The 22,447-nt window shown below is 47.4% G+C and overlaps 1 protein-coding gene across 1 annotated transcript in view; it reads left to right on the top strand.

The window, feature by feature from the left end:
* LOC8039566 overlaps positions 1–22,447 on the top strand; it is a 298,351-nt gene that overhangs the window by 143,007 nt on the left and 132,897 nt on the right. The window contains exon 11 of the mRNA XM_042290402.1: positions 6,059–6,232. Coding sequence (XP_042146336.1) covers positions 6,059–6,232 — 174 coding nt within the window. The remainder of the gene's footprint in view (positions 1–6,058; positions 6,233–22,447) is intronic.

Here is a 22,447-nt window from a genome sequence, read left to right as displayed (position 1 = left end):
TTCAACCCGTGTGTTATATCACTGGATGAATCAATCAAGCTCTGGCATGGGCGTGACCTTACACCGTTAATCGGTGCGTTTGTGCTTGCTCGTCTTCTGGCAAAACAAAGTATAGAATGGCTTCTAACCAAAGCTAAGCTAATCAACATAACCTACACCCAATCGTGGTTACGCGTTTAAACTGAAAAGCCTGCCGATAACCCGATTTCGAAAGCGTATGTGGGTTTTGTTTCGAGAGAGTGCCTTGTGAATTTTTCTTTGCTGTAGGGTTGTAACGCGAATTTCATGCTATCCGTATGATGAGGTCCTGGGTAATCTATAGTATATGAGGATAGTAAGCAGCTAATAGGAAGTATTTTTTAAGTGTTTGTTTGATATTATTGCTTAAAGTGGATTCTCAGATCATCTATTTATGGTGATAACTCATCTAAGTGCTCTAAGCATCCTAAAACCCTCGAAATTACACTCGTGGGCGGACAATATGTTTCTTATTCAAATGTGATTAAGGATTATGACACGCCCTTCTTTGTGCGCCTTAGAGAAGGTACCAGCGGCTAGTCGCCAAACGGCGTTTTCAATCAATGATTACTGTATTACGTCTCTACACCCAAATGTATGACGTTTTTGTCAAACTATAATGGGCAGTCAACGCGCCTAAATATAGCAGTAATAGGAGCGTCAGGAATCTCCACGCCATTCATTTTCATCGGCCAGAAAATTTCATGGAGATAATAAAAAGCGAGGATGATAAAAACCGAGGAACCTTATCGACTAAGGAGCAATAATAAGACGCTCGGTACTTGTCAAGCGTTTCTTAACTTGTCAGGGACTATCGTGGTTCAAACGTCAGGGCCAAGTTTGGGAATTTAACAGGAAGGGAAGACCGCGGGGACTTTTTGCGACTTAGATATAACTGTGTCAGATGGGCACGTAATGCCGCTTAAGGGCCTTCATAGCGAACTCTTTTAAAGAATAGACCTGTTGCAAAGCGCTTAGAGCCGACCGCGGCGTCGAAAGGTATGCCGGAACGCCAGATGCAACCGCTTTTAGCAGGCGACGGAGGCGACGGCGAGCGGGCCTCCAGGACAGGCGAGAAGAAAACCCGGTACCCTGTCGCTCCCTTCAGTGTCACGTAGACCGACGTCGCGGGAACATTTCTGTCACGATAACTCCGTTTCACGATACCTTGGTGAACTGTGGAGGCTAGGGCCCCGCGACCCAATAAGAGCGTCGGAGCGAAGGTACGTGCCTCGACGCCACGGGAACATTTGTGTCACCACGGCTAATGGGAGGCGCGAGGGCCGGAGGAACCGGCTGCCGTCTGCTAGCCAAGAGTCGTCTGCTCCGAAACCAACCAACTTCGGATGAGCGTCCACCGCAGCAACATATCCGCCCGCTAGAATAGCGAACACTTCGGGAACAGTTTGTGAGACAACCATACACTTAATTTAGCCGCGAATCAGTGACGGGCGATAATGTCAGGGCACAGTGCGATGTTTTGAGCGGAATTGGCCGATTACAAAGTTGCGATCGCCGGCGATCCCAACCTTGTAATTTTGGAAAACGTCCCATAATGCAACGCGAGGGTCTCACTCGTGACCCGCGCGTTGCATTATGGGACTTTTTCCATAATGACGTCACACTTGACGTCACGACTGACGTCACGAGGGTCCCGCGCGTTGCATTGTGGGAAACGTCCATCTGATGCAACGAGCGGGTCTCACTCGTGACCCGCGCGTTGCATTATGGGACGTTTACCATAATGATGTCACGAGGGTCACGAATGACGTCACGAGGGTGTCGCGCGTTGCATTATGCGAAACGTCCCACGATGCAACGCGCTGGTCATTCGTGACCCGCGTGTTACATCATGGGACGTTTCGCATAATGACGTCACGCGTGACGTCATGGTCACTTGTTAAGGTCACGACAGAGGTATGCCTCCTCCTCTGTACCCTCTCCTCCTCCTCCTCAACAGCTGCGCTCTAATTCGTCATTACAGGAAATTGTAAATGTTTTTATTTCTTAGAGCGCAGCTCTTGGGCGCCCGTTTCCGGCTTGAGAGTGGCGTCGCCGTCGGCGTAACCATGCGGTGCACTATGGGACGGGTGACGTCACTGGTGATGTCACTGATCACGATGGCGTCATGACGACGATGGCGACAATGACGTCATTGTCGCGTGACCTCACAGAGATCACGTGACCCCCGTGAGGTCACGTGACCCTGCTGACGTCACATGACCCCCGTGAGGTCACGTGACCCTCGTGAGGCGACGGCGACGCCGCTCAGAGGAAGGTGTGGCAGACAGGATGAGGAGGTGAGTAAGAGGGAGGAGAGGTACACCTCCCCTCAGTACCCTTCCCTCATCCTCAAGAGCTGTGCTCTGATTCGGCGTTACAGGGAGTTGTAAACGGCTTTAATTTTTTTCTTTCGCGTACAATTTATTTTGTCGAGATGCGTGTCCCAAAAAAAGTTAATATATATATATATATATATATATATATATATATATATATATATATATATATATATAAATATATATATATATATATATTTTTTTTTTTTTTTCAGAAGCTGTTTAATGGGCCGCGGGGGCCGCAGCCTCCACAGTTTGCCAAGTTATCGTGAAATAGATTTTTGTTTATACAGATGCTGCAGTGGCAAGGAGCAAAGAGGAGGACTTTTCGCGCGGCGTTTTGGGATTTTTTGAAAAAGTTTAAAGCTCGCGATTTTGGCTGTGCTCGCACCCATCGACGTACGCTGGTTCGACGATCCTTTAAAGGAGTTTTCTTCTGGAGGCCTTTAACGTGCCCGTCTGACAGAGGTTTAATGCTTCTGACATTACATAAGGCTGTAGCAAGTTCTTGAGTTCAGCGTACACAGACGTGTCCAAAGTCAGCAGGACAAATCATACAACTGCGAGAGAAGGTAGCCCCATGCTTTGGCGCCACCGGGAACTACACTTGTCCTTAAACTGCCAGCTGGCTCACGACGCCTATGCCAGGCTCCTGTCAAGCAAGCGGCACTTGGCCGAGCAAGGGCGTCAAGCGTTTGAGACGTGCCAGCTGTCCAGTGGGCTCTGTGCCAACCGTTCTTCAAATGACAGAGAAAGTGGAAAGCTGATGGTTGAGGCCATTGAAGCGGGCGCCCGAGACTTGGGCAAGCATTAACCTGTTTAACCTTGAGGGGAATCGACATCGATGATTGCTCACCCGTCTTGTTCCTAATAAACAGTCTTCGGCGTCTGGATACCGCGCCCATGTGTAGTGTGAAATAAGCGAGAGGCAATTAAGCATCAGATTTCTATTTACATTTTCTTCGAGTATATTTTTATCATATCGTACGGAATCCGGGAAACTACCTTCTGCGAAGTGCCAGCACGAGTTCAAAAAACGAAAACAAGTGAAATAATAATCTGGGTAAGCGTATTAATGGAACGTATAAAAAGAGACATGAAACAAGGAAAATAGAGTAAAACGCCCGAATGCCGCGATGTTTCGGGGCCGGCGAAGTCAATAAGTATCAAGGAGGAACTACTAGCTACGAAGTTGGGAAGATAGAATACAAAAGGAAAATAAGAAAATAACAGTCTGTACAGTCTGTTGTTTTTGCCTTCTAATTTGTAACAGAGGCCTTAACTCGCTCTATAAACTTACTGAAGTTGACAGCCTTTTGTGAGTATTCTTTTTACCAATAATCAGCGTAAAAGACGTCTTCCATGTAAAAGTAGCCAGAAGTAAGCCGGCGTGCGATGCATGTACCCGGGTAGCCCTTGTAGGAAACATGACAGCGTCGGCTTTAACTTTCAGAATGCCGTATACACACTTTCAGAAATTCAGTGCCATCTGCCTCACTTGTGAGTCAGCATTTTTGTATGCTAATGGCGGTTAATATCTAGTACCTATTCGCCAACGGGAGACGTACGAAATCTACGGTGTTCTTTGATGTAAACACTTATTTTTATATTTGCTTCATATACGATGGTGTCCAGATACTTCCACTTTGTACAAGTCACTTTCTCGAGTAAAACGTTCGATAAAATGTATTACACTTGATTGTCATAAGCTGTCGGGGTGTGCCGAATCCGAGCGTTCCAAGGTTTGGCCTGACACTCTCAAGTGCGTAAACGTACGATAAAGCGAACAAACGTCCGGAATGTTCAGGCTCAGCCGCGTCGGCGGCCGTCTTCAAATGTTTCCCATGCTTTCTTCGACAGCCATAAAAAGGCCGCCATTAGCATGTACAGAGGATATACACATATATCCTCTGTACATGCCAATGGTGGGCAGTCAATCGTGGCGAATAGGGGAACGATCTCAGCAATTCTAGAAGATTGTGGAAGCTCAGATTTGGGGGGGGGGGGGGGGGGGGGGGGGGTTTAGGGACACTGAGCGAGTGAAACGTCAAGCTCAGTGTCCCCGTGCACATAGCATTTGTAAGACCTCATCGTGTTCTAAGCTTCTTCATTCTCTAGGATGCTTCGGTTGACAGCCATGATTCACGGTCTCCGTGTTATACAGAAAAGCTATCTCACAGGCTAATTTTTAGAACGAAGCCTTTTTTCAGGCCGATTCACTTTACGGTTTTCTGTGTTAACCAGCCGACTCGTAGCCAAGCAAGCTGAATGCCGCTCTGTTTTTGATGTACTCACCCGCGTTTACCGGAGACATTGGGCGCTGGTAGCACAGAACAATATCGGTCTGTTTTATCTCTGTCTCAGTCTCTCTCTTCCTTTCTATCATTGTATTATTATTTTTTTTTGTTCTAAGTGGTGCAGTAGTGTTTCTTTAAAAAAAATGAAAACAATTTGATGACATGTTTTCGGTCTCTTAAAGGGTGAGAGGATCACCGAACAATTATGAGTGTTCATTTTTCAAGTATACGTATATAAAAAAAGTTACTATTGGTTGCATGTTAAAACCCCCTTCCTGAAATAATAAGGGGCGCGATACGCCCATCAGGCCACATAGACTTAAGTTCATCAGTTGTTCATATAGTGGCCGCACTTATCCGCAGTGTAGGAAGGACCAGTCAGTGCAGAAGGTTAGAAAATGACTTATATAAACTAAATTGATAATCTACCTTCAAAATATAAGTACCAAATTGTCTGCCGTCAACCTCGATGCTATCTGAAAAGCCTTTGGCCCATTTAGAAATAATTAAGGCCACAGGAAATACTCGAGCTTACTAGACTGGCGTTGACCCACCTTTCCCGCGTTCACTGCTGTCTGTTTGTAAACAAGTTCACTACCGCCAGTTATCGGCGGGCCCCTGAGCGCTTCCGGTTCTCCCTTTGTTTATTTTTGTTTCGCGTTATTTTGTTACATTGTCCGCTCAAAACGCTCGCAGCTTCTCACGGGCGTATTACGCTTATTAGTGTCGCGAACAAAAGCTGTTCTGCCTGACCGTTGCGCGCTGCGCGGAAGAACAAATATATGCGCTACCGGAAGTCTGGTGAGACGCGAAATACTGGAATAAATAAATGCGACAGCATATTTAAATGCTCTCGCATTTAAAATGAAATTTACACTAGAGTTATTGCGCAACAAACACCGGGGAGCACACAACGTGTTGTTAATGAGCTGGGGACATGTCTACGTGTGTGTGCGTGTGTGACGTCACGTGGAGTCATGACGTCACATAACTGTGAAGTTCCACGACGTCATGATGTCACATGATATGATGATGTCACAAAGTCGCGTGACCCCCTGACGTCACGCGACGTCATGGTATCACGTGACGTCATGATGTCACGTGATGCCATGATATAATGACGTCATGGGACACCGTGACGCTGCTATCTTGTGACTCTATGAGTGTCACGTGAGGTCGCAATGTCATGTTACGTCACAGCGTCACGTGACAAAAGCGTGTCACGTGACGTCACGTTGTCAGGTTGCATCATGATGTCACGCGATGTCGCAGTGCAGTTCTTCGATGTGGTTTTCTCACGGAATTCGGCCGATGAAACACAATCTGCTTTAAAACTGTTTGAAATGGCCCTCACTGTCCCCTTCAAAGGCGGTACATGGTGTAGCCCACGGCGTCTTTATGCAGGGTGTCCACCCTGATGCGCTGCCTGGGCCTCGTGGCCACCCTCATCTGCCTTTCATTCTGCGTGATGAACTCGCTGGAGGACGTGAACCGCTACTGGAGCTTCCCCGCCGCAGTCGTCTACAGCGAGGACAGACGAGTGGAGTTTCCGGGCGTCACCATCTGCATCCCTCAGGGGTACGGAAGCAACGCGAGCTGGAAGGCAGTGTCTGCGCCTTGCCTAACGTCACCACAGGTGGATCCCCGCAGGGCCGTATATACAGAAAGTTTGGCCATTCATTGGGAAATATAGGAATAAAATGAGAAGACGCGATCGGCCGAAAGCGTGCTGGGCGTCTTCCAGGGCGTCTTCACAAATTCGAATATGGCCAAGCAGAAGACGGAAATAATACCGTGGCGGTGGTCGCGAGAAATGAAATTAATTAGTGCGTCGGAGTAACTCTCAGTGTCTGAAAATATGATGCACGTGATGTTTCATTCACGGTCATCCAAAACCATGGCGGAAGAGCGCGTCTAGCGGAACGATCGACATAATCGATACGCCAGGCGCCGAGGGCCAGGAATCTGCCGTCCGAGCGGTCACATTCTGTCCGAGAAAAACAGAGTTCGACCGGCACATTCGTTTCTTACAAATGTATGCATGATCGTAACCGAAAAATCAGGTGCACCCTATTTTGAACCATGAAGGGTTGCTACATTTAACTCTTACGCCCTTATTAAAGGGATACTGAACCAAGGAATTTGGTGTCCATAATAAGTGGCGCATGTTCTTTCCACGAGCCAGCAGCCGCCGGTGTGCGCGAGCACAGGCAACAAAAATGACGTCACAGACCTCCATTCGTGGTTGAGATGACAGTGAAATGTATGGGCTTCGGACCAAAGGAGAATAAAGACAAGTTTTTCATCTACACAGTGGTGCCTGGTGTAAAAAGTAAGCGATGAATTGGTCTAACAAGCACGTAGCTTTCACTTGTAGAGATGAAAAGCCTGTCTTTATTCTCCTTTAGTCCGAAGCCCATGCATTTCATTGTCATCTCAACCGCGAATGGAGGTCTGTGACGTCATTTTTGTTGCGTGTGCTCGCGCACACCGGCGGCTGCTGGCTGGTGGAAAGACCGTGCGCCACTTATTACGGGCACTAAATTCTTTGGTTCAGTATCCCTTTAACACAAGATATGTATGATTAAAACGGTTTCTCGTTACCACCGCTGGTGGATTCTTTTTGGCTTCTGCTTGGCCAAGAGAGCATGCCAAGCCCTCTTTCTGCGTCTGGTGCACGCCCTGGCTCTGCCCGCTCCTCCCATTGACCAAACTCTCTCCATACACGGCTCTGGATCCGCGCGCTCGCGTCTATTCGCCACGAGCGCCTCTCGTTGTGTCTACCAACGACGGCGATGCTCGAGTCCCTGACTGGAGAAAGAAGTTTCAGTTGACTTGCCTCACGCTGGCTACCTTTTATAACGTTTGGGTGTCTTGAGAGCCTCCAGCGTGCACGCGCAGCCAAAGCACCGCGAAAGGCAACGAGCGTGTGCGAGAGGCAGGGTGTCCGAAAAAGACGCCATGCCGTTCTCACCTTGCGAGTGACACCATTCCTATGTTCACAAATCCACAGTGCGAAACCTCCACAGCCCAGCACACGCATATTCGTTGCTCGGGAAGACGAGCAAAGCACGCACCATACGCAGCATTGCTGAAAAGGGCACCAAATGCTTGGCCCCGGCCAGAAGGCCCTTTCTGGAGGGACTTGTACGGGTAGAAAACGAGGAAGAGGGAATGAGAGGGCGCGGGGACGTCGGAATACGGTGCTCTGGTGGGAACGATCATTGCGTAGACGCAAAGCTAGCCGCCTTTGTCTCTGCTAAATATTCGAACACGTTCGAACACCAAACGCCAGAGCCCGGAGTTCGGCTTGCAGCAATTGGAGACAAAGGCGCCTAACTTTGCATCCACCCACACATTCCAAACAGAGCTCGGTGTACCAACGTCCCAGCGCACTCCTCCTCTTCCTCAACTTTTAACCTTCGTGTACCGTATTTTCTGGACTCTATACACCTTTTCCATAAAGGCGCAGCCATCTTGAATGTCGTCACTTCTGGTACGGGGTTTCGATCTCTATACGCCGCTGGAAGGTGTTTACGAAAATGCCTGATTGTCACCCATTCTTGTTTTGCCTCACCTATATTCTCTCGCATATTCCAGGTTGAAATGTTTTATTATTGTTTCGTCACGCATACCGGATACGGAATCCACGTGACTGAGACCGACAGAAAAAGAGACAACGTCTGTAGACAATTACGAACATGGCGCTCCGACTGGTCCCCCATGTGCGTGCAGCTTGCGCGTGAACGTAGCTTCGGCAAGCTTGCAATTCCACTGGCTCGTCCGCACGATCAGAAACATGGCGGCGGCCAATCGCCTTGCTTGCAATCGTCTATACACGTTTCCACTGTTTACAAAAAGCACAGTCCACACGTGCCACAGCAAAGTCCAGCCAGCGTTCGCTGGCAACCACGGCCAGCCAGAAAGTGCTTGTGCATAACACACAGCAATGAACGCGCCGTTATACGCTTTTATGGAAAGGTGTATAGACGATTTCGAGCAGGGCGACTGAACGCCGCCCTGCTCGTGTGGGCGTGCCCGTGCCATTGCAAGCTTGTCAAAGCTATGTTCACGCTCACGCTGCCCTTGCTTGCACGCTTGGGGCACCAGCCCGGCCCCATGCTTGCAATTGTCTCTACGGAACGCAAGTTTGTCTACTTTTTGCCCAGAGGTGGCGATGATATCAAAGCGCCAAGCTCTTATGAGCTGATTGAAATAAAAAATAAAAAGACATAGTGGGTAGAGCTCAAGGCATCCAGCATTGAGGTCTACCCACTATCCTTTCAATCAAAGCTAACCAGAGCTCGGCGTCGTACTGACGTCACCGCACCCCCTGCGCAAGGAGCAGGCGACTTGCTCTCCGAACAAACACTTGCAATCATGGCACCCCGACTGGTGCCCCAAGCGTGCAAACACGTGCGACTTGCGAGTGAACATAGCTTTGGCAAGCTTGCAATGGCACGAGCTTGCCCGCACGAGCGGAGATATGTCGGTGGCCAGTCGCCTTGCTGGCAATCGTCTATAATCTGACGACTATGCATGCTTAGAAGTTGAAATTTGACGTGTTGCAGATTATTTATAGGTGCCTACTATACAAGCAATTGTTTTTTTTAGGTCGTTCATTCTGGCGAGTCGTTAACGAGTTTACTAATGGCCCAATCTCACCAAATCTTTGGCGCACGCGGGGCGCCGCCACAACTTTAGTAAACAGGAGAGAAGCGGCAGTAACGTTGGGCGGCACTGCATGAAGAGGCTCGTGCTGCCTCATGCTTTCCTCGCACAGAGCCCCTCCGAGGATGACGCACGTCAACCTTGATGCATTACGATAGCGGCGGTGAAGCACAACTGGCCGTTGTAAAGCCCCTCGATGTGCATGCGTTTGTCTTACAAGTATGGCGTCAAATGCTCTGTGCATGAGGCTCGTGCTTCAAGCGGCCCTTGGAAGCAAATGACGCCACAGCACTAAATAATTTACCTTTGGAAGTGAACGGCAGCGGAGCACCCGCTCGTGGTACGTGTCCTGCGCGTTTCCACAACAATGATTGGCAGTAGAGTCACTAAATGTTCAGTGACTCTATACTTCGTCTCACATTAGCATGGACTATTGTTAGCCGTGCATGCTAAAAGCGCGAGCTAGTCTTTTTGGATGAAGCCTCGTCGGCTGCACGAGCGCTCGTGCCCGGCGAATACTCAAGTCATCGTAGTCAAGGCTAGCCGCTCGCGCTTCCACAGCCTTTGCAGTTAGTCCATGGTAAAGTGAGACAAAGTACAGTTGTTGGTACTAGTAAAAAACACCTTTATCAAGGGGCTTTAGGATATTGTAGGTTACCTACATATATTTGTCTCTCAGGGTGAACACATACTTTGTTACATTGAATGGGCCAGTGCGTAACGCGCTGGCGCACACCACGCGTGACTTGCCCGGTAAAATGGTATCTAACCATTCGCCAGGCTTCCCGCTCGAGCTGAGTCCCACCAGTTTGCGCGCACTTCAAAAGACTTAAAGGGGCGATGCATCGATATTAAATTGGAATGTTTTTCACTTTACACGAGCTTTCTGGCACTAGTGGGACTCAAGGATACTCGCACGCAACGCCACTGGCCAAGAAACTCCTTTGTTACGGTGTAATTTCAAGGACAGAAGCGAGTGTTTTCATTCAATAGGGAGTTCTAGTAGATCGTTTTCGAAGGCCCGCTACCGCTACGAGCGCGCGCTTCAGAGGATGCATCGAAGCGGCAGCGCGAGCTCCCGCTACGATTAGCGTGGCCTGAAAACACGGTCTACTAAAACTCTCTATTCTCTCCTTCGCAAAACCTGATGATATAACTGGGCGGTAGCTGTACCGCCCAGTGACGATATTTGAATGCGGCTCATAGATTGGACCCGAGCATGGCGTGGACACTCGATTTGGGCTCGTGATAATTGATAGCTCGAGAAGCATTCGGGTAGTGTCCTGTGCCCAATCGCTGCAATGACGACAACAGCCGAACCATAACAATGTCAGGAACTCAGCGCGTGTGCTGTGCCTTGCCAAACCCCAGCGCGTGACTATGATCCACATTGGCGGCATATAATCGGCTCCAGATCACGTGGCCGCTTGTTCTGGCTGCGGGTTGAGGGGGTGAACTCTGCTCGTTTTTCTTTATTTTTTTCTGCGACTTCAATCGCGTGTGGTGAAAAACGAACGGGTATTTCACAGCTCATTAACGCCAGGGATCCGTTCTAAGCGGTATTTGAGCAAAATACAAAAATCGTTACATCGCCCCTTTAAAAATCGATTGGGCGAAAAAAATGGCTGTGATGTCATCACTCGAGCAAAAGCGCCTGTTTTGTATGAAAGCACTCTAGGCTCACGAAATCCCTCTGTGGCTACATTTACATGAATGCCATCGTATAGCGCATCGAATCAAGCACGAACCAATCGCACGCATCCTTTTTTCTTACTTCTTCCGATTAACTATTTTGATTGGTAGGAGATGCATCTCCTACCAATCAAAATAGTCAATCGATTCGATGTGCTATGGTCACATCTATGTAAACTCAACCTCTTAGGGTATATTTATGAGGATTTATGTATGATACAAGTTTCTTTTGGCGAGCTTGAAAGCAGGCATTTATGACGGTGTGCTGTATATGATAATATTTTAGCATGCGGACAAAGTACAGGGTGCAGAATTTGTATAGGGGCTTGAACAATGCACCAGGGGTGGACTATTTGCAGAAAACTTCTTCTAACCGTAATTCGCCCTTTGCGACCTGCATAGCGGGTGCGGGCTATGCGCCGAGTGTGAAGAGTGCAACAGTACCTTCAGAAATTAAAAATTACTGTTACCTACAATTTGCCCTTACTAACTGTAGACCGAATGCAGACTTTGCACCGGCTGTGAGCAGTGCACTAGGGGCGGACGTCTGCAGAAAAACTGTTTTTAACCGCGATTTGCCACTGTGACCTGCACACCGGGTGCGGGCAGTGCATCAAGTCCGAACAACCAGGGACGGCCTATCTGCAGAAAAACTATTTTTAAACGCAATTTGCCCTTGTGACCTGCACACTAGGTGCGAGCTGTGCCACCAGGTGCTGACAATGCACCTGAGGCGGACTATCTTCAGAAAAGTACTTTAGCTCTAATATTCCCTTGCGACCTGTACATCGGGTGCAGACTATGCTCCGGGTGTGAACAATGCTGAAGAGCCGGACTATTTGCAGGAAAACTATTTTTAACTGCAATTTGTCTTTGTCACCTGCACATTAAGTGCGGACTATCTACTGGGTGTGAACAAATGCACTGGGGGCATGCAGAGTATCTGCAGAAATTTTTTTATCTGCAGTTTTTCTTTGCAATTTGCAAACAGGGTGCCGACTGTGCACCGGGTGTGAATAATGCAACTGGGGACGAACTATATGCAGAAAAACTATTTTAACCACGAATTGCCCTTACGACTTGCACACCGGGTGCAGACTATGCACCAGGTGTGAATAATGTACCAGGGACGGACTATCTGCAGAAAAAACTATTTTAACCGCGATTTGCCCTTGCGACTTGCACACCGGGTGCAGATTATGCACCGGGTGTGAACAAGGCACCAGGGGCGGACTATTTGCAGCAAAACTATTTTAATTCCTTTTGTTCTTAGGACCTGTACACCTGGTGTGAACAATGCACCAGAAGCGGACTATCAGCAAAACAACTATTATTTTAACAGCAGTTAGCACTTGCGAACTGCACACAAGTTGCTGACCATGCACTGGGAGTGAATAGTGCACCAGGGGGACTATCTGCAGAATAACTATTTTGACCACTTTTGTATTTAGGACCTGTAGAAAAACCATTTTAACCGCAATTCGCCCTTCTGGGCCCGTTTGCTCGAAGCGCTAACCGCGGCTAAAGTTAGCCGCAGTACCTAGGGGAGGGATTTTGAGATCACGTGACTGGCTCGGTAGGGGTGCGGGGAAACATGGCGGTGCCCCAGTGAGTGAGCGCCGGTCGCTTTGGAACTAATATGTCGTTGTAGCTGGAATATCGGGGGCGTTAATCAGCAACGAATATTGCAGGAGGCTTTCGCTTTGCCTTACCTCACTTAAACCGTAAAGCATGGGCAATGACATCGCCGCGTGTTTTAGATGGTGTTTCGATTCTAGGCATTCCTAAGCCTCAATGAACGCGATAATTGTCGGCATGGCAACGTCTTTGGAAAGCGGATTGTTGATAGCACACAAACGCAGACAGCGTCCCGACAGACTTTTTTCTAAAATATCCAATCATCACAAGGAGAACGCTGGAAGTGTAATTCTACAGTTCACACGCGCTGGCCTTCCTCTTATAAAAGATTGGAAGTAAAAAATCATAATAAGGCTTTAACGAACGCGCGTACAAGGCAAAATTTGTTTTATACTTTTTGCTTTAAAACGGTTACTACTGCAGACGCCAGCACGTGCGACGCGTGCAACTACAGTCGTAGCATGCACCTCGGTGCTTGGATAATTTAGAAAAAAAGGTCGGTTAGGACGCCGTCTGCTTTTGTGTGCTATCAACAATCCGCTTTCCAAAGACGTTGCTATGCCGACGATTATCGCGTTCATTTAGGCTTAGGAGTACCCAGAATCGAAACACTATCTAAAAAATGGGGCGATGTCATTGCCCATGCTTTGCGGTTTAAGTGAAATAAGGCAAAGCGAAAGCCTCCTGCACCATACGTTGCTGACTAACGCGCCCGATATTCCAGCTACAACGACATATTAGTTCCAAAGCGACCGACACATTAGCTTCAAAGCGAGCGGCGCTCACTAACTGGGGCACCGCCATGTTTCCCCGCATCCCTACCGAGCCAGTCACGTGGTCTTAAAATCCCTCTCCTAGGTACTGCGGCTAACTTTAGCCGCGGTTAGTGCTTCGAGCAAACGGGCCCTGACCTGCAAACCGGGTGCGGTCTATGCACTGGGAGTGAGCAATGCGCCAGGAGGGCTATCTGCAAAATAACATTTTCAACTGCAAATTGCCCTTGCTACATGTGCACCAGATGGGGACTATGCACCGCGTGTGAACAAGGCATCAGGGGCGGACAATTTGCAGCAAAACTATTTTAACCACTTTTGTTTTAGGACTTGTAGACCTGGTGTGCACAATGCACCGTGTGTGAAAAATGCACCAGAAGCGGATTGTCGGCATAAAAACTATTATTTTAACCGCAATTCGCCCTTGTGATCTGCACACCAGTTGCGGACTATGCTCCAGGTGTGAACAACGCACAAGGGCCGGACTATTTGTAGGAAAACTATTTTTACCGCAATTTGTCCTCGCAAACTGTACAGTGGGTGCGGACTATGCACTGGGAGTGAACAATACACCAGGGGGACTATCTGCAGAATAACTATTTAACCGCAATTTGCACTTGCTACCTGTACACCAGATGCGGACTATGCACCGGGTGTGAACAATGCACCAAAGGAGGGATATTTGCGGAAAAACGGGTGCGGTCTATATACCAGGTGTGAACAATTGAACAGGGCCAGACTTTCTGCAGAAAAACTATTTTAAGCGCAAATTTATCTTGGGAGTTGAAAAGCAGGTGCGGACTATGCACCATGTGTGAACAATGCACCAGGGACAATCAATTAGCAGAAAAAATATTTCTTACCCCAATTTGCCCTTGTGACCTGCACCCCAGGTGCGGACCATGCTCCGGGTGTAAACAATGCACCAGGGGCGAACCATCTGCCGGGAAACTCTTTTTAACTGCAATTTGCCCTTCCGACCTACACACCGGGTGCAGATTGTACACCGGGTGTGAACAAGGTACCAGGGGCCGACTATCTGTAGAAAAACTAATTTTAGACGAAATTTTTTTGAAACCTGTACACCGGGTGTGGAATATGCACTGGATGTGAACAATGCACCAGTGGCGGACTATTTGCATCAAAACTATTTTTTAACCACTTTTGTCCTTAGGACCTGTACACTTGGTGTGAACAATGCGCCGGGTGTTAGTAATGCAACAGAAGCGGACTATCGGCAGAACAAACTATTATTTTAACCGTAATTTGCCCCTGCGACCTGCACACCAAGTGCGGACTATGCAAACTATTTTTCATCAAATTTGTTCTTATGACTTGTAAACCGGTGTGAACAATGCACAGCGGGCGAACTATCTGAAGTAAAACTATTTTCTAACCACAATTTGCCCTTGCGACCTGTACACCGGATGCGGATTATGCTCTGGGTGTGAGCAATGTACCAGGGGCGGACTATCTGCTGCAAAACTATTTTTAACCACTTTTGTCCTTAGGTCCTGCACTCCTGGCGTGAACAATGCACCGGGTGTGACAAATGCACCAGAAGCGAACTATCGGCAGAACAAACTATTATTTTAACCGCAATTTGTCCTTGCGACCTGCACACAAGGTGCGGACTGTGCACCGGCTGTGAACAATGCACAAGGGGCGGACTATCTGAAGGACAACTATTTTCTAACCATAATTTGCCCTTGCGACTTGTACACCTTGATGCGGACCATGCACAGGGTGTGAGCAATACACCAGAAGCGGACTATCGGCAGAAAAACTATTATTTTAACCGCAATTTGCCCTTGCAGCCTGTAGGCAAGGTGCGGACTGTGCACCGGCTGTGGACAATGCACAAGGGGCGGACTATTTGGAGGAAAACTATTTTCTAATCACAATTCGCCCTTGCGACCTGTACTCCGGTTACTGACTATGCACCGGGTGTGAAAAATGCACCAGGGGCGTACTACTTGCAGAAAAACTATTTTTAACCGCAATTAGCCTTTGCGACCTGCACACCGGGTTCGGACTACATTTTAAAAGAAAGGGTGTGGTGGGTACACCTCTTTGGGGCGCAAGTGCTCGTCACATATACGACTGCCCTTTAAATTATGCACGCACCCCCAAATCAGGGTGGAAATATACACCTCCTTTAACAGTGCACGTGTGCACCCTTGTCATTCCGTGGGAGTACACATACACCCCATTTCAGGGTGGAACTGTGTCACCTGTCCTATAACCTCGTCATTTATTGGGAATAAAGATACAACCCATTTAACGGTTTACTAATCTTCCCCCATACTCCTTCACCACTCACTGGGTGCACAAATTCATCCCATTCAAAGGTGTACAAATATTCTCTTCGTTACACCCTCACCATTCACTGGGTGCACAGGTACACCCCATTTCGAAGCGCAAAAATATTCCTAACATTACGCCATCATTTAATGGGAATACAAATGCACCCTGTTTCCAGATTCAAAGCCAGTTCTTGCAACATGGATGTACTCATGTGCATGAAATGGTTGTAACCGTCCGCCTGAATTAAACCGAAAGCTACAAGCACAAGCTCATAACTTTGAAAAGCTGGAAGCAGTACATTGAAGCATTTTCTAAAGCTGCAAGCTCGTGCTTGTAGCGTCCGCTGAAATAGATAAGCCATTCACAGTCAACGCTTCTAGGGTTCTCAGATAAGTTTCATCCCGTATATTTTATTGACTAAACATAACAACAAAGGCAATGTGCACCCATCCCGGATATTGTATTGACTAAACATAATAACAAAGGGAATGTGCTCCCCCAACTTGGTGCTTGCAGTCAAACCTTTTTGACTTGGAACCTTTTTGTTTAGGAGCATGGTCACCTCAATAATACATTAAAGGGCCCTGCAATCATATTTAAGCGTCTACCTTTTTTTGCGGTTTCCACGTCTCTTGGGGCTCGGGCAAGCCAGCGGGCACAGAGAGAGTAACTAAATATCAGTGCGTCATATTTTAACCGGACGACGCGGAAACCTCCTCCACCGACGAGGGCGACCCGCGTTGCCGAAAGCGCGCGATATGTGACGTCTTTGGTCCTGGGCTTACTACTGCATGGTCAGAGCCGCTAAAAGCTTTTATTTTTTAGTCGAGATACAAAATATAAGGGGCGCGAACCGTTTCAATTATTTATGAAAGTAGTTTTTGTTCAGTATTTTATATCAGAAAAGAAACAAATGCAGTTTATAAAGTACGGAAGCAAGAAAAGACCCGTCGACAAACCCGCCCCCAAGCGGCGGAAAAAACGGCGCATACTAGAAAGGGCTAGTGGGATAAGGCGCCAACGAACGGCGAGCGTAGAAAGGTCCCGGATGTACGCGGCGGCGCTCGAGGGCTCGAGGATCCGACCGGTTCCGAGCGTTCCGATGGCTTTCGACGCGGGCTTGGCTGGCGATTTGGCCATATGGCGGTATGGCAGCGCGAAGTGGCTCCCGTTCTGAACTGATCTTTACCCCGTGTTTGCTGTCGTTTGTGGCCAATAAAGTGTTATGCCGAATTGGTCTTTAATCGCGCAGCAAAAGCAATGCGAGCCGCCCTGGCCGCCCGCTTCGCGCCTGGTGGTGGTTAAACGTTTTTTTATTGATGAAAGGGTTCGCGCCTATCCAACACGTGCTTTAGTGGCGCCCTCTCGAGCCGTCAACACGGAGTGCGGCAGCCGTGAGCACTCAATGAGCTCACTACTCTTCTAGTTCACGGCCATTCAAGAAAGGACCTACGACGACATGAGGGAGGTTATTTTTTGCTTGTTTTTGTAATTCTAATTTGCCTATAACTTTTAAAATGAAGCGAAATTCGAGAAAAGAAAAGTTTCTTTAAGTTACTACCTTCAGTGCGCTCAGGTTCGGTGCAGATTAAAACCACTCAAAAAGTCCTTGCAGGGCCCCTTTAATACTCTAAACCTATTCTAGTAAATGTCCTGGGTGAGAGCTTTCGTTGTACGCATATACGATAATAACTATAAAAATACTCAGGAAAAAAATTAAAACATCTTTTATTGTTTATAAACTTCCAATTCGCTTCCGACAAGAGACCTCAGCTTCCCTGGACCATGCTCAATGTTCAAAGAAAGGCATAATAAAAGCAATGAAGAAGTTAAATCATGAAAAGCTTTTGTAGCAACGTTCTTTGTCATCTGGAAATGTATAGGGCGCTGCATGATGCTTCTCCAGGAAAGTCCAGTGGCAGACCCTACGTAGATCCTTAAAAGGAAACAAAGAACATGGCAATTAGAAAAAGTATGTTTGAAACAAGTGAAAATTAATTTTCGATATCAGCTGAGAAATCCGGAAAGCAAACATAAATAACCATTTAGGATTCAATAAGGCGAGGTAATCTGGCACATGAATTTTAATGAAGTTAAATATTCATGCCAATACCAAATAATTCGAAGAGATGCCCTATCATCCTTCGCAGGACAGGTATGAGCTGCAGAATCCGATTCGCAAAACAACCTGGGAATGAAAGGAAATTGCATCGTTACTTCAATTCAGCTGTAGGCAAACTGAACTTAGCAGAACCCAAAAGAACTGCTTAATGTCAGATTCCAGCAGCTTGTCTAGTCGCACCTGTTTGTCGTGTATGGAGGTTTCATTCTAACATTTTTTTCTCAGTCACAATGGTTATTCGCAAGCTCCAAACTTGACAGCTGGCTTCACCTCAATGAGAGGGCATAATCCATTCAGAGATTGATATCTTGAAATATCCAATAACTTAAAAATCATGCGAAAAACGTTGAGGTCATGAACTCACCTATAAACTGCTGGCAAGCTGAAAACACAGCATATCAATGAGGGAAACTAAATGATGATGGGTTACTTATAGGAACGTAATGGCCTTCAAATCAGTTGTTTCAACTGTTCTCTTCCCCAGTACAGAAAGCTGGATTATGATAATAGAATATCCAGCTTTTTACCCCACTATAACATCTAGCACGGCGAATAGAGTGTATTTTTTTTAAATTATGATTCGGATAAAATAAAACTGAGGATAGAATGTCGCATGAACTTGAAAATAGGCGAACGAAATTCGAGAACCTTTCGCGTGCGCAGTGAGCACTTCAGTGAAAGCTACTCCATATATTCTGTTGTTTGCAATGTGTTCTGTGAGTACTGGTCCCTTATTAGCTCCAAGTTGATTCCTATTTTTTTGCCTCATTTTTTAAACCAATAAACAAACATTTCCTTGAAACAACTGGCAGAAAAAAAGCGCTGGCTAACTTCCGGAGTCGTTTCAATTAATTCCTTGCTTATTCCATCGGTCGAAGCGAAACGTGTGAGACTCCCTCGCCATCGAAGTTTTAAATCTAACAAGTCAGTGGCACTTCAGCGTCCCAAAAGGTAAGGATATAGACCTGCCATAAATTACTATTTTTTGAATGTTTAATTTGGCGGACCCAGATGTGCATTATGCGTGATGCGTTTCTCAAGGTGCCATTTTAAATTTGTAAACAATTCTTAGTAAATGTTGGATAGAATACATTAATCAATCGCCTGAATTTGCCAGGCCATGATCGACAATTTACGAATTTATGCAAATTTATGCTTTTCTTTCGAGCAGAAGTCGCCCTTTGACAAACTTCTTTATGCAAATGTGTGGGGCTTTGCAGCACAACTGTGCGCGTGTGCACAGCTTAGACAGCACGCAATTTAGTCTGGTGAATGCAAAACCTTTTTCTACTGCAGCCTCCAAAGATTGAAAAAAAAAGAAAAGAAAAGAGAGGCGCTGTGAATAACCCTGACGCACGCCGTGCAAGCTATGATGTGAAGCTCCAGGCTTGTTTGTGAACATTTGAAAGCGTTTTTATTCAATATAAAAAGCAACTTCGAGGTGCTGTTATTCATTTGAAAGATCACCCAAGAAAACGTCATACACGTTTGTTTAATAAATAAATCGTTTTTAATCGGCATAGCTGCGAACTAACATAGCCGCTCCGTGCTCTGACATAGCGCGTCATCTGCTCGCATCCTACCACCTCCGTCACAGGAAGGCGCCCGCGAGGTGGCGCCACCAAACCATCGAATGATGCTTTTTGGAGAAGGATGTTTGTGGCGTCAGTGAATGGCGGAACCAGCGGGCCTCCCTCCCCGACTCAAGCATTCGCACCGAACGGCGGTGAAGCGAGAAGAAGGCCAGTGTTATCAGACGCATTTAGCGGTCGCACTCAAGACAACAGGGCTCGGTGCTTTCCGCTAAAAACAAATATGTTTCTTGAATCGGTAGATGGAACACAAAAGGACGTGGGATCAAAAACCACTTGTGTGAAGACGGCTGGAGGACGGCATTGGTGAATATCGAGGACTCCTTCGGGTTCCCCGGACGACATGCGTAAGCCACAACAAGTTAGGCGATCCCGATGCAACCACCGGTATCTTGCTGAGCGAAATCCGTAAAGTTGCCAGACACGCGAACAAAATATTACCGATTGCAAAGAGATCCCACATCAAGGCGGAGACCGTTTGTGCAGTCTCGAGCGAAAGCTTCCCCATCCCTCGGGATATTTACGTCAACGCAGCTCCGCGCAAAAGCGTGACTTTGTTAACACTCGATGGGCATCCCAGGGAGCAAAGTGAGGGATTTCTCTCTCGTGTGAATACATCTAATGCTGCAAAAGCCTTTAGTTCGTGTTTCCTATTTAAAAGTAATTATATTGTGTGTATACACGAAGGATCAGCTCCGATGGATGTCTGGTGTTTCCGGCGTAGATGAGAAACTTACCCTTTCCAGTACCACCACTTTCCCGGTGTCTTTAACGTGCATCGCGCAGTAGTGATTCCACAAACATACACCGGTACAATGCTTATCTGCAGCGCGAAGCAAATGGATCGATGGCTGTTTGAAGGGACCGCATAAATCACTTTGTGAACGTATTGAGCTAAAATTTCGTACAGAGGTGGCCGAAGAACGTGCATTGAGGTTATGTAAACTTCGCTGATCAAACATACCCGAGGAAAAATCTAGAAATGAAGAACTTGAAATTACCACCTACGGCGTCCGTGTATGGCGCAACCGCCGACAGATGGCGGCACGTAAGATCGCGGGCGGCAAGAGAAACTCTACTACAGAGAGCGTCCATCCGCTCTATCGGGGTCACGTGGTTTATTGGCCGAGTTTCCAATAGGAGCTGCGAGGAGGAGCCGAAAGCATTGGCCGTCTGCAAATGTCTGCCTTTCCGCCTGCTTTGCTCCTCGCCACGCGACAACGCCACGCATGCGCACTTGTGACCAATCGCCGCAGGAGGCGTCCGCCATTAAACTGCAAACGCTCCCTACGGTTTGAGATGGACCCTCTCTACACCTAGGCCAGGGGTCTCGAACTTATTCGAGTGTGAGGGCCAGAGAGCCCGCCCCCCCAAAGGACGAGGGCCAACGGGAAAAGGGGGGGGGGGGGGGGGGGTGTTTTGCTATTTTGGGACATCTTACAGAAGGGCAGTCTACATACAGATTCAAACGCGAGTCACCGCGAGATCCGTGCTTTGAATGCCACATGGCAATACGTTTAATGAGAAAACGGCACGCGGCATTCAAACCACGGATATTGCGCTGATTTGTGTTTGCAGACTGTCTTTTCTATGATGGTATGAGCAGTGTAACCACGGCTTATAGGTCGAAAGTGGCAAGAGTGGGGATTGAGTTGAGGATCCCTAAGTTCTGCAACGCGAAAGTTCTTTCTTTTTTTCTTCTTTTTTGTGGTTACGTGTTTGGGATGTGATATGTTTCCGGTAGCAGCGAAGTGAAGAGTTATGTAAAGGTACGACACACTGAATACAAAGAAGTCCAAAAGTCTGAGAACCAGCGACGACGCAGCACTCGGCCGGGAACGAAACGAGAGTGCGAGCAGCTAATGAATAAATCCTGCTCAAGTCCTCGAATAGTCGGCGTCTTGCGCCACTTTTGTCCAATGCGAGACGTAAAGCATATCGATGGCTCATTCGTGGGCCAAACAAATGTTTCGAAATGTGACAAAGAGGAAAAAAAAACAGAAAAAAACTCAGACCCCGTCGTGCGGTGAAGCATCGTATTCTCCTAGCAAAATCAGTCCTCAAGTCGAGAGCTTATATTTCGGAGAGTTTCCAACTGCTGGGATAGGGGTAACGTGGTTTGGGGACCGCGTTTGGAATACGAGCTGCGAGGATGGTGACCAAAGCGTTGACCGTCTGCAAACTTCTCAGCCTTTCCGACCGCTTTCCTCCTCGCCACCCGACAGCGCAGCGCACTCTCGCTCTCGCGATTAATCATTGCAGGAAGCGCTCGGTCAGCATCCAATTCCAAACACCACCCGTGGTTTAAACAGCTCCCTTTCTTCAATCTATGCCCTCCACCCTCAAACCGTTACCACAACGCCACCTAGTGTCAGCCGCGGATTTGGGCAGATTACGGACACTACGCTTTCTTTTATCTTTGGCCATGAACGTCGACAGACCGTATTTTCAAGCTATGATGCTTTATGATTTCAAAGATAATTTAAAGGAAAGCTGAAGAGGTTCTTGAAATTAAAGGTGAATTCTAGCCTATTTTTGTCCTGTGTATGTGAATATCCCGAGCATTTGACCCAAAAGTACCAATAGACACGGAAAACAAACAAACAAACAAACGAAAGGCCATCCGCTGAGTGTGACGTCATACCAGAGGTTTCAACTGCCTTGTGCTTACCACTTGCGAGGGAACACATGCAGCTTTTTTGACTGCTCGGGTAAGGTTTGCGGAACGCGCGAAGATGTTGAGATCTCTGTATAATACGTCGCGACTCCCTTTTCCCTCCGAACGCGCCGGGAGGGAGGGGCTTCGGTGCTATGTTGAAAGTGCCTTTGTGGCTACTTGACGCATCAATCTGATATATACTTTCGATATCTCTGATTCTGGAGACTCAGTGGAGACGATTTAATTGGTTTCTCGCATATAAAGAACAGCTTCCCTTTAAATAAGTCAGAGTCACTGAACGGCTGTCACATAATTTTAGGGGCATTTCCCTGTCGCATG

This window comes from Ixodes scapularis, unplaced genomic scaffold (genome assembly GCF_016920785.2).
Source record: "Ixodes scapularis isolate PalLabHiFi unplaced genomic scaffold, ASM1692078v2 PGA_scaffold1__304_contigs__length_218370807, whole genome shotgun sequence".
Classification (NCBI taxonomy): domain Eukaryota; kingdom Metazoa; phylum Arthropoda; class Arachnida; order Ixodida; family Ixodidae; genus Ixodes; species Ixodes scapularis.
Note: the sequence above shows the minus strand (reverse complement) of the source record. Positions and strands in the feature narration are given on the sequence as shown.